The sequence below is a fragment of the Delphinapterus leucas genome, chromosome 1 (genome assembly GCF_059928025.1).
Source record: "Delphinapterus leucas isolate spDelLeu-1000000601 "Yukka" chromosome 1, BTC_Dleu_Yukka2, whole genome shotgun sequence".
NCBI lineage: Eukaryota > Metazoa > Chordata > Mammalia > Artiodactyla > Monodontidae > Delphinapterus > Delphinapterus leucas.
This window is the reverse complement of record NC_143129.1, coordinates 147372543-147385797: the sequence shown is the minus strand read 5'-3', so window position 1 is coordinate 147385797 and position 13255 is coordinate 147372543. Positions and strand designations below refer to the sequence as shown.

At 33.9% G+C, this 13255-nt stretch overlaps 1 protein-coding gene across 7 annotated transcripts in view; it reads right to left on the bottom strand.

Annotated features, from left to right (window-relative positions):
- The window catches only part of NRDC (nardilysin convertase), a 90969-nt gene that overhangs the window by 44949 nt on the left and 32765 nt on the right, over nucleotides 1-13255 (bottom strand). For all 7 annotated transcript variants that reach the window (XM_089922818.1, XM_089922830.1, XM_089922824.1 and 4 more), the window contains one exon: nucleotides 482-555. In XM_089922818.1, the coding sequence (XP_089778944.1) occupies nucleotides 482-555 (74 nt within the window). The remainder of the gene's footprint in view (nucleotides 1-481; nucleotides 556-13255) is intronic.

The window sequence follows — 13255 nt, the reverse complement described above, 5'->3', positions numbered from 1 at the left end:
ACGCATTTCCTGTTCAGGAGTTTAGTTTCTTCATCCATAAATATATCACGATTGTTTTCAGAACTACAGAAACTCAACCCACAAAGCACTGACACACAGAGGCAACAAAAAATAAGCTATTTAAATATCAGGATGGTGCTTAAAATAAAGCCTCAGAGAAAATGCCTCTTCATACAAAAAGAGTATGTGAACTTTTAAAGTTTTAACACCCAGTATTAGCTTTAAGAATTAGGCTCTTATCCTGCAAAAGGTCAGTCACTGTGGTAAAACCCTCAAAAAACAAAGGCTGAAAAATCGAAAATCTACCATTCTTTGACTTATTTCAAATATATACTGAATTAAACATTTAATGGCTTCAAAAATAAACATGACATATTTATTTTAACTTAGCCCTTTATAATATAAAGAGTGACAAAGAATAGTAAATGTGCTAAACGACTGGATCAATGAAGGAAAAAGCAGCAAGACATAAAGCACTTACCACTATCAACAGCTTCAACTTCCCGGTCAATTGCATCTCTGATCATTAGTGGATGGATGAAGAATTGGGCCCATCTGAAAAAAAAAAAAAAAAAAACTGTTTGGTAAAAGCTTTTCATCAGTCAACATCTACTTTTTTAATTAAGAAGCTTTACTAAGATGGAGATTTAGTTCATAATCATGCATATAAAACCTAACAATACACAGCATTTAAAGTCTACAAACTACCTTTTTTCTATTATGAAATATAATACCCATACAGAAAAGTATTATATATAAAACATGGGCATATAGACTATAAGGTAAACACCTGAGTGGCCACCACTCAGATCAAGAAATAGACCACTGTCAGAACTCTAGAAGAACCCAGCACCCACCTTATCCTCAGAGTTAATATCATGAATGTTACGGGTATCACTTCTCTGCTTTTCTTGATAGTTTTACCACATATATATGTATTTCTAGGCTGGTGTTTCTTGATCTTTTTTTTTTCCATTATCAACCCTAAGTGGCCTTTTCAGAAATTTTCTTCTAATCACTCCCCTATGACATTTTTACACACATATACAATCTGTTTACATATTTTATGTGTATCTGTGATTTTATAAATAAAAAGTATCTGAGGCCTACTTTTTTTAACTTTTTAAGTTAAAATTTTTTTTAATTAATTTATTTATTTTTGGCCGCGTTGGGTCTTCAGTGCTGCACGTGGGCTTTCTCTAGTTGCGGCAAGCGGGGTCTACTCTTCGTTGTGATGCGTGGGCTTCTCATTGCAGTGGCTTCTCTTGTTGCGGAGCACGGGCTCTAGGTGCACGGGCTTCAGTAGTTGTGGCACGCGGGCTCAGGAGTTGTGGCTCGCTGGCTCTAGAGCGCAGGTTCAGTACTTGTGGTGCACAGGCTTAGCTGCTCCACAGAATGTGGGATCCTCTCAGACCAGGGATTGAACCTGTGTCCCCCGCATTGGCAGGCGGATTCTTAACCACTGCACCACCAGGGAAATACCAAGTTAAAATTTTAAAGGCTATTAGTATTTCACTTAATTTTATAACTGTATTTGCTGTTTAATGTAATATATTCCTTATATAAATTGTGATGCATCAAATTACATATGCAAATTAACAATTTATATAATAACAGCAATGCAATCAAGTTTTTAAAAAATTAAACTCATTTTTCCAACAAAACACATTGAAAAAATTAATTTCCTACAATATTTAATAAACTTTGAACTTTTGCTTGCTCTGAGAAGAAACTTTTAATTTAATTAGCTACTAGATACTCATTAAAATATTACTGACATTTTTTTCTTGTCGGTACTTAGTATAACTAATGAAGGGTTGAATAACTTTTGTTGAACTAAATAATAAAACAGAATATTTTTATTTAATTCTAAAAATCAAAGTCACAAACAAAAGCAGAGAGAGGATCAAACATAACATCCACAAGGCAGCCAATGGCAACCAACTGACACACACAGACCACCTCTAGTGATGACTTCAAGACCAGTCATTTGAAAGTCCTCCAATCATCTATCCACCACAATTTTGTACCCCTGACCTTGCAGACGCTCTGCACAGCTTCCACAAAGTCAATGTCAGAGTAAATGGTGCTCAGGTGATATTTGAGAAAACTCAAAAAGAAATCAAACACTAAGATTTTGCAGGTAGGGTTAAGCTTTGGAGGGCCACAAACGATTATAATATCAAATGTTTTTTCACCTTCAAGACCAATTTTTGCCACCAAAAGAAACAGTATGAACCCTGCCAAGAATGCATGTTCTAGACAATATAGGTTCGTTTTTGAACTTCATATAAATGGATATATAGTGTATGTATTCTTTGAGTGATTTATTTAACTCAACACTCTTTTTAGTAGTCATTCATGATGCTACATGTGGCTGTGGATCATTTATTTTCATTGCAGTAGAATATTCCATTGCATGAATTTATTCATCCATTCTACTGCTGGTGGACATTTGGGCTGGTTCTGGGTTTGAACCATTACAAACAATGCTGCCATAAACATTCTTATAAATATGTACCACAGCACATGTGCACAAGTTTGTCTAAATATATATCTGAGAAAGGAACTCCTAGGTAATAGTATATGCATCATATGTTCTACATCACTAGGTAATAATCAAACTTTTCCAAAGTGATTGTGCCCATCTACACTTGCTTCAGATCATCCTCCAATCCTCTACAACATCACCCTCACTTGGTATTGTCAGACTAAAATTTTCTGCAACTTTTAGGAGGATAGTTAAATCTCATAATGGTATTAATTTACATCTTCCTGATTGAACATTTTATATATTTATTAATAATTTGAATTTCTTATCTTGTAAAATGCCTGTTTAAGGGTTTTCTTCTATTGGGTTGTATTTTTCTTACTGATCATAATAATATATATATAATTATCCATTTATATGATATTATCATATATAAATTATGTTACATACAATTACATATATAATCTAATAATTAAATCTCTGGTAGTTATTCTAAATATAAGTCCTCTGTTAGTTACATGTGTTGCAAATATATTCTCCCACTTTATACTTGCTTTTTTCATACTCTATGTTATCTTTAGATGAACATAACGTACTATCATTTTTCTTTATGTTTTGTTTTTGCATCTTGTTTGATAATCCTTACCTAAGGCTAAAGTCAAGCTTACCTATAAAACTTTTAATTGTACTTTTCACTTTTTGGTCTATAATCCACATAGAATTGATTTTTTTGTGCATGTTGTGAGATAGGGAGTCAATTTTGGTTTTGCCTTTATAGAAGCCCAACTGTCTCGGCATCATTTTTTTAAATAGCCCTTTCACCACTGCTCCATAATGCTCCTATCAAAAATCAAGTGTCCACATATGTGTTGGTCTATTTCCATTCCAAGAAATATCCTGTTCCATCATCTCTTTGTCTAGCCCTCTGCTAACACCCCAATGTCCTAATTACAAAACAAATCTTAATATCTAGTAGGTCAAGTCCTGCTACCTTGTTATTTTTCCAATTCAAAAGTATCTTGTCTATACTCAGCCCTCTGCATTTCCTTATAAATCTTAGAGTTAGCTTGTCTATTTAAGACTAAGTAAATCTTCTGAGATTATGGTTGCGATATCACTGAATCTGTACATTAAATAGGAAGATTAATGTCACTAAAAGAAAAAAAAGGCTTCAGGGAATTCCCTGGTGGTCCAGTGGTTAGGACTCCGGAGCTTCCAATGCAGGGAGCACAGGTTCGATCCCTGGTTGGGGAACTAGGATCCTGCATGCCGTGCAGCATGGCCAAAATCAAAACAAAACAAAAAAACAAGGCTTCAAATCCATGAATAGTATTTCTCTCAATTTATTTAGGTCTTTTTAAATATCTCACAATAAGGTTTTATTCTCCATGAAGAGGTCTTACACATAATTTTTGGGATGATTCTTGAGTGTCTGATTATTTGTGTAGCTTTTATAAACTTTTTAAATTTTAATTTCTAACTGTTGCTGATACATAGAAGTTGTACTTTTATATGTTAAACATAGTATCATTTTTATCATTTTTAATTTTTGCATATCAAGCTATCTTACTAAATTCTGTTAATGTTACTAATTTTTATATGTAGAAGATTTTAGATTTTCTATGTTCACAATCATATGTTTTGACAGTTGTGTATTTTGCTTATTTTTCTTTCTTGCCTAATATAATAGAATGATGAACAGAAGCGATCACAACCCGTATCTGTCTTGTTCCTGATCTCAACTTGGAATCTTTCAAGGTTTCACCATTAAATATAAGGTTTGGTTTAAACTATCAAATATCATATTGAGAAAGCTGCCTTATACTCTATTTGCTAAGAGCATCTTTGTGAATAGATACTGAATTTCACCACGTAATTTTTTTCTACATATAATGAGACATGGTTTTTCTCCTTCAATCTGACAATGCGATGAACAGCACTGATTTTGTTAACCCTACCTCATATTTCTAAGATGATCCCAACTCAGTACTGCTATATCAGCCTGTTTGTGAATCTGGTCTATATTTTTTCTTATATTATACTTTCTTAAATCAAGGTCATGCTACCTTCATAAATGAGGGAGGAATTATTTCTTCCTTCAATTTTTTGTACGACTCTAAACAAGTTTATTTTTGAGAAGAGTTTTTATTACTGACTGATTTAATGATTATAAGAGTATGAAAACTTTTAAATTATAATTTCTCTTATGTGGGTTTTATAAATAATATTACTAAGAATTTGTGAACGCCATCTAGTTTTTTCATTTACTGGAATAGGTTGTTCAAAATACCTTATTGTATTTTCAATATCTGCCAATATGTCTTAATTCTTTTCCATTCCTGATATTTGCACATACTCTTCTTTTTCCCTGACCAGTCTCATGAAATGTTTACCTATTTTGTCAGTTTTTTCAAACCAACATTTAGCTTTCTTGAAAACTACCATATGTATATTGTTTCTATTGAGGAATAATTCACATACCACAAAATGCCCTTTTAAAGTACATAATTAAAGGGATTTTACTACATTCACAGAATTGTGTAAACATTACCACTGTCTAATTTCAGAAATTTTTCATTAACCCAAAAATAAACTCTGTACCCATTAACGGTCATTCCCCATTTCCTCATCCCTCCAGCCCCTGGCAAGCACTAATCTGCTTTTGGTCTCTATGGATTTGCCTATTTTGGACATTTCATATAAATGGAATCATACACTATGGGGCCTTCTGCATCTGGCCTCTTTCTCTTAGCATAACGTTTTCAAGATTCATTCATGTTGTATTACTTACCAGGACTTCATTCCCTTCTTATTGCCAAGTAATATTCCTTTGTATGGATGTGCTACATTTTGTTTATCCATTCATCAGTGGATTGACATTTAGGTTGTTTCCACTTTTGACCTATTATATATAACACTGCTACTAACACTCATGTAGAAGTTTTTGTGTAGATATATGTTTTCAATTCTGTAGAGTATGTATACTAAGAGTGGAACTTTTGGGTCATATGGTAACTCTATGTTTAACTTTTGAGGAAGTTTTCTAACTACATTTTCTAACACAGCTGAACCACCAGCAATGTACGAAAGTTCCAATTTATCCACACATTCACCAATAATTGCAAATGTTCTTCTTTTCAAAGTGGTATCTCATTGAAGTTTTTTTTTTAATTGAAGTATAGCTGATTTACAATGTTGATTTCTGCATACAGCACAGTGACTCAGTTATACATATTCTCTTCCATTCTGATTTATCACAGGATATTGAACATAGTTCCCTGTGCTATAAAGTAGGACCTTGTTGTTTATTCATTCTATGTATACTAGTTTGCATTTGCTAATCCCAAACTCCCAATCCTTCCCTCCCCCACCCTCCTACCCCTTGGCAACCACAAGTCTGTTCTCTATGTCTGTGAGTCTGTTTCTGTTTCGTAGATATGTTCATTTGTGTACTATTTTAGATTCCACATATAAGTGATATCACATGGTATTTGTCTTTCTCTTTCTTACTTAGTATGATATTGCTGCAAATGGCATTGTTTCATTCTTTTTTATGGCTAATATTCCATTGTATATACATACCACATCTTCTTTATCCATTCATCTGTAGATGGACATTTAGGTTGCTTCCATGTCTTGGCTATTGTAAACAGTGCTGCTATGAACACTGGGGTGCATGTATCTTTTCAAATTAGTTTTTGTCTTTTCCGGATATATGCCCAGGAGTGGGACTGCTGGATCATATGGTAACTCTATTTTTAGTTTTTTGAGGAACTGCCATAATGTTTTCCATAGTTGGTGGGAATTTATATTCCCACCAACAGTGTAAGAGGGTTCCCTTTTCTCCATACCTCTCCAACATTTATTATTTGTTGACTTTTTAATGATGGCTATTCTGACCAGTGTGAGGTGGTATCTCATTGTAGTTTTGACTTTCATTTTCCTAGTGACTTAAGATGTTGAGCATATTTTCATGTGCTTATTGGCCACCTGAATATTTTCTTTGGAGAAATGTCTTATTCAAATCGTTTGCCCATTTTAAAATTGGGTTATTTGTTTTCTTATTGTTGAAACTAAAAGTTTTATATATATTCTGGATACTACCACCTTAGCAGATAGATGATTTGTAAGTATTTTCTTCCATTCTGTGAGTTGTCTTTTCACTTTCTTCATAGGACCCTTTAAAGCAAAAAAGTGTTTACTTTCAGTGGAGTCCAGTTTATCTAGTCTTTCCTTTGTTGCTTCTGCTTTTGATATCATACCTGAAAAACTATTGCCAAGTCCAAGGTTACAAAGATTTATGCCTATGTTCTCTTTAGAGTTTTATAGTTTTTGCTCTTACACTTAAGCATATGTCTCAATTTGTTAATATTTGTATATGGTATGAACAAAGGATCCAACGTCATTCTTTTGCGTGTGGATATCCAGTTGTCGCAGTAGCATTTGTTGAAAAACTATTCTTTCCCATTGAATTGCCTTGGCACCCTTGCAACTGACAATAAATGTAATGGTTTACTTCTGGAGCCTCAATTCTATTCCACTGAAGTATATGTCTATTCTTATGCCAGTACCATGTTGCCTTGATTACTGTAGATTTGAGTAAGTTTTGAAACTGGGAATATGAGTCCTTTAACTTTGTTCTTTTTCAAGATAATTTTGGCTATTCTTGGTCTCTTCCTTTCCATATGAATTTTAGAGTCAGCTCATCAATTTCTTCAAAAAAGACAGCTGAAATTTTGATAAGGACTAAGTTGAATCTGTAGACCAATTTGGGATGTACTGTCATCTTAACAATATTAAGCCTTGTAATCTATGAACATGGGATGGCTTTCCATTAATTTAATTTGTTCTTTAATTTCGTTCAAAAAATTTTTGTGGCTTTCCACAAACAACTCTTGCACCTCTTTTGTTAAATTTATTCCTAAGTATTTTATTCTTTTTAATGCTATTGTACAAGGAATTTTCTCTTAATTTCATTTTTGTATTTTTCATTGCCAGTGTATAAAAATACAACTGATTTTTGTACAATGATCTTGATCCTGCAACCTTGTTGAACTTGATATTAGCTCTAATAGTTCATTTGTGGACTCTGTAGGATTAGCCATATACAATGAGTTCCTATTATTTGTGGTAGTTATGTTTTCTAAAGTTGTCATGACTGCTGAATTAGCGAGTATTGAATGACCGTCCTAGGACTAATACACATACACAGATTATGATCTTAAATCCTAAAGGTATCTCATTCTAGTTGACTCTCTTTTCTTTATTTCACAAAAGAGAAAATGAGGTTCAGAAGTGTTAAGGAAACTGCCTGAGGCCACTTCCCCAGTGGGTACCAGAGTTGGGACTCAAACTCCATAGAACTGGCTCCAGAGCCAGAGCTTCTCTTACTATATTGTACTGTCCCTTATCCTCTGGTCACTTCTGTATGAAAGTTGAAACAAAAAGGTAGAGTGTTGCCTTTTTCAACCTCAGCTGAGAAGGTGTGTGTCAGGCAACTCAAATTTTTCACAACAATTTTCAAATTTTTTCCAAATTTTTCACATGTCCATGAATGACTAGAAAAGCACTGCAAGTATTCATTTTGGAGTTACAAATAAATTTTAGTGAGTAGGTGAATTCTCCACAAATAATGAGAATCATCTGTACAAGATTATGCCATCTGCAAATAGAGATAGTTTGACTTCTTTTCGAATCTGCATGATTTTATTTCATTTTCATGTCTAACTGCTCTAGCTAAAACCTCCACTACAATGTTGAATAGAGGTGGACAGGGCTGATATCTTGATCCTAATCTTTGGGGAAATGCTTTCAACCTTTCACCATTAAGTATGATGTTAGTTGTGGGTTATTCAGATGCCCTTTATCAGGTTGAGGAAGTTCCCTTTTATTCCTAGTTTATCAAGTGTTTTATCATGAGAGGGTGCTGGATTCTGTTAAATGTTTTTTCTGTTTATATTGAGATGAATTCTGGAATGTGTTTTTGTCCTTTCTTCTATTAATATGGCATATTATGTTGATTGGGTTTTGTATGGTGAACTAACCTCACAATCCTGGGATAAATCCCACCTGGACTGTGCATAATCCTTTTTATATGTTGCTGGATTCAGTTTTGTGGTTTTGTTGAGGATTTCTGCATCTCTATTCATAACAGATACTAGTCTGTAGTTTTCCTGCACAATGATTGTCTAGTTTTGATATCAGAGTAATACCAGCTTCATAGAATGATTTAGGAAGTGTCCCTCCTCTTCTATATTTTGGAAGAATTTATGAAGCATTAGTGTTAATTCTTTAAATGTTTGGTAGAATTCACCAGTGAAGTCACCTGGGTCTATACTTTTCATTTGGTAAATTCTTGATTACTCATCCAATCTCTCATTACAGGTCTATCCAGATTTTCTGTCTTAAGTCAGTTTCAATAGTTTTGTGTCTTTCTAGAAATTTGTCCATTTCATCTCAGTTATCTATTTGTTGGCATAAAATAGTTCATAATATTCTATTATACTCTTTTTTATTTTGGTTAAGATCATACTAATGTTCACTCTTTCATTCCTCATTTTAATAATCTGAGCCTTCCTTTTTCTTGGTTAGTCTAGCCGAAAGTTTGTCAATTTTGTTCATCTTTTCAAATAACCAACTGTTGGTTTTATCTTCTATTGTTTTTCTATTCCCTATTTATTTCCACTCAAATTTTTATTATGTCCTTCCTTCTGCTTACTTGGGTTTAGATTGCTCTTCTTTGCCTTGTTAATTAAGATGGAAGTTTAGGGTCGCTTGAGATCTTTTTTAATGGAGGTGTTTACAGTTATAAATTTCCCTCTGAGCACTGGTTTTGATGCATCCCATAATTTTTGTATGTTGTTTTCATTTTCATTAGTCTCTATTTTTTAAATTTCCCTTGTGATTTCTTTTTTGATCCATTGATTATTTAGGCTAAGGTTGTTTAATTTCTACAGATTTGGGAAATTTCCCAAATTTCCTTCTGTTACTGATTTCTGATTTCATTACATTATAGCTAGAGAACATACTCTGTATAATTTCATCCTTTCAAATTTACTAGGAATAAATTTATTTTATGACCTAATATATATCTATGCTGGAGAAAAATACATGCTGCACTTGAGAAGAATGTGTATTTTGCTGATTTGGGGTGAAGTGCTCTGTAGATGTCTAGTTAGTTTATACTCTTGTTCATGTCTTCTGTTTCTTGTTCATCTACCTAGTTTGTTCTATCCTTTATTGAAAGTGGGATATTTACATTTGCAACTATTATTATTTAATTGTGTATTTTTCCCCTCAATTCTGTCAGTTTTTGCTTTATGTATTTTGAGGTTCCTTTGAAACATGAACTTATGTTTATAACTGTTATACCTTCTTGATGAACTGACCCTTTTATCATTACAAAATTCCCTTGTCTCTAGTAAAAAGTTTCATCTTAAAGTCTTATTTTGTCAGATATTAGTTCAATCACTCCAGCTCCCTTTTAATTACTATTTGTATGTGTATCTTTTTTCATCTTCTTATTGCCAACCTATTGGTGTATTTTACTCTAAAGTGTGTCTCTTCCAGACAGCATTTATAGCTGACATGTTTCTTTCCCCAGTCTGCCAGTACCTTGTCTTTTAATTGAAATGCTTAACCTGTTTACACTTAACTTAATTACTGATAAGACAGGATTTATATCTTCCTTTGCTATCTGTTTACTGTAAGTCCTATGTCTTTTTTCCCCTCTATTCCTCCATTGCTGACTTCTTTTTGTTAAAATAGATATTTTCTAGAGTACCATTTAAATTCCCTTGCCATTTCTTTTACTATATTTTTTGAGTTATTTTCTTAACTAACATCTTAACTTATAACAATCCATTTTGAATTAATACCAACTTAACTTCAGTAGTATACAAAAACTTCGCTCCCATATACCTGTTCTCTCTCCCTTCCTTTGTGTTATTATTGCCATACAAATGATGTCTTTATACATTACATGCCTATCAACACAGATTTATAATTTTTGCTTTATACAGTTAGTTATCTTATAAATCAGATAGGGAAAAAATTACAGAAAGTATATTTATACTTTCTTTTATATTTACCTATATAGTTACCTTTACCAGTATGCTTTATTTCTTCATGTGGATTTCAGCGTCCTTTCATTTCAGTCTGAAGGACTCCATCCATCTAGTATGTCATATAGAGAAGATCTGCTAATGACAAACTTAAAACTTGGTTTTTAACTCATCTGAGATTGTCTTAATTTCTCCATTTAGAAGGATATTTTTGCTGGATATAAAATACATGGTTTGTAGTCTTTTTCTTTCAGCACTTTGAATGTGTCATACCATTGCCTTCTTGCCTCCATGATTTCTGATGAGAAAGCACCTGTTTACCTTACTGAGATTAACTTTTATGAAAAAAGCTGCTCTTCTCTTGCGACTTTCAATATTCTTTTTACATTTGGCTTCTGACAGCTTGATTATAATGTGTCTTATTGTGAAAGTCGTTGTTGTGAATACCACTGTGTTTATCCTTCTGGAAATCCTTGAGTTGCTTGAATGTGTAGATTTTGGTCTTTTATCAAATTTGGAAAGAGTTTGGCTATTATACCTTCAAGAATACTTTCTACCCTTTCCTCATTTCCTTTTGGAACGCCTATGATACACATGTTAGTATGCTTGATGGTGTCCCACAGATCTCTGAGGCTCTGTTTATTTTTCTTCATTCCTTTTCTTTATTTCTGTTACTCAGACTGGACAATCCCAACTAACCTTTCTTCAAGTTTGTTTACTCTTTCCTCAGCTAACTCAAATCTTCTGTTGAGCCCTTCTAGTTAATTTTTCATTTGAGTTGTACTTCTCAACTCCAGAATTTCTATTTGGTTCTATTTAATAATTTGTATCTCTTTATTGATGTTCTCTATTTAGTAAGACATCATTCTCATATTTTCCTTTAGTTCTTAGACAGTTTTCTTTAGCTCTTTGAACATAATTAAAATAGATGATTTAGGGTAAAGAAGATGTGGCACATATATACAATGGAATATTACTCAGCCATAAAAAGAAATGAAATTGAGTTATTTGTAATGAGGTGGATGGATCTAGAGTCTGTCATACACAGTGAAGTCAGAAAGAGAAAAACAAATACCATATGCTAACACATATATATGGAATCTAAAAAAAAAAATGTTTCTGAAGAACCTATGGGCAGGACAGGAATAAAGACGCAGATCTAGAGAATGGACTTGAGGACACGGGGAGGGGGAAGGGTAAGTGGGGACGAAGTGAGAGAGTGGCATGGACTTATATATACTACCAAATGTAAAATAGCTAGTGGGAAGCAGCCACATAGCACAGGGAAATCAGATTAGTGCTTTGTGACCACCTAGAGGGGTGGGATAGGGAGGGTGGGAGGGAGATGCAAGAGGGAGGAGATATGGGGATATATGTATATGTATAGCTGATTCACTTTGTTATAAAGCAGAAACTAACACACCATTGTAAAGCAATTATACTCCAATAAAGATGTTAAAAAAAAAAAAAGGTGATTTAAAGTTTTTGCCTAGTAACTCCAGAATCTGGGCCTTCTTAGGGACAGTTTCTATTGACTACTGTTTTTCTGGTGTTCAGCCATACTTTCTGCATCCCTCATAACTTTCTGTTGAAAACAACATTTTAAATAATATAATGTGGCAACTCCGTAAATCAAGATTCTCCTCCCTCCCCAGGGTTTGTTATTATTGCTGTTTGCTGTTCTTACTGTTTATATATTTAGTACCTTTCTTAAACTAAATCTGTAAAGTCCATATTCTTTGGCAAGTACAACCACTGCTTGGTTAGCTTAGTGATAATCTTTGGTTGAGGAGAGATTTCATTAAATGCCTTGCCAAGGGGTTGTCTGTGCATATTGGGGGATGCTTTCAACATTCAGTCAGGCAGTTTACAACTCTGCCTTAGCCATCACATCCTGCTTGCCCAGAGACTCAAGGTCAACCATGGTGACAGCTTAAGGCATTCTTAGGTCTTTCTTGAGCATGCACACAGCCCTGGACATGACACAGCTATATGCACATATGTGACCTTCAAAATTTCCAGGAATATACTGGAGCTTTTCAAAGCCCCTTAGGATATCTCATTTTCCAGTTTTTCCTTTTAAGCTTTTTGAATAGCCTATTTGTTTGCCCCAACTGTTATCCACTGCCTCAGGTAGTCATAAAGGTAAACAACTTCCATCCAAATGTTTTCAACAAATGCCTCCAGAGAAAGATTTCTGCAAATGGGTGAGCTCCCAGTCAGGCCAAATACATAAAAATCCGTGAATGGTGGTTCCCAGGAAATTACCAGACAGGTCAAATAATGAAGATTCTCCAGAATGATGTTTTTAGAGAGCTCTAAATCCATCCAGCCCCCTTCAGTGGCTGCTAGACTGCTGTTTTTTACTGAGATTGTGGGACCTCTTTGTTTTCAAGACTACTGTAGAGCTGGGTAGAGGGCAATGGAAATAGGGCAAGTTAAAATGCCACAAAACTCACTGTTCTTAGTAAGATTTAGTCACTCACTTGAATAAATACTCCTTGGATTGTTGCAAGCTTTTGGTTATTTCCAGAGTTCTGAAAAAGTTGATTTTGACAATTTTTGGCAATGTTCTCATTGCTTTTATAGAGGAGGAGCTTTTTGGAGGTCCTATTTCACCATTCTTCTGAGGTCAGTCTGCTTTTTATTTCATTTATTTTCATCATTTCTTTCTTCTTTCTTTGGGCATACTTTGCTGGTC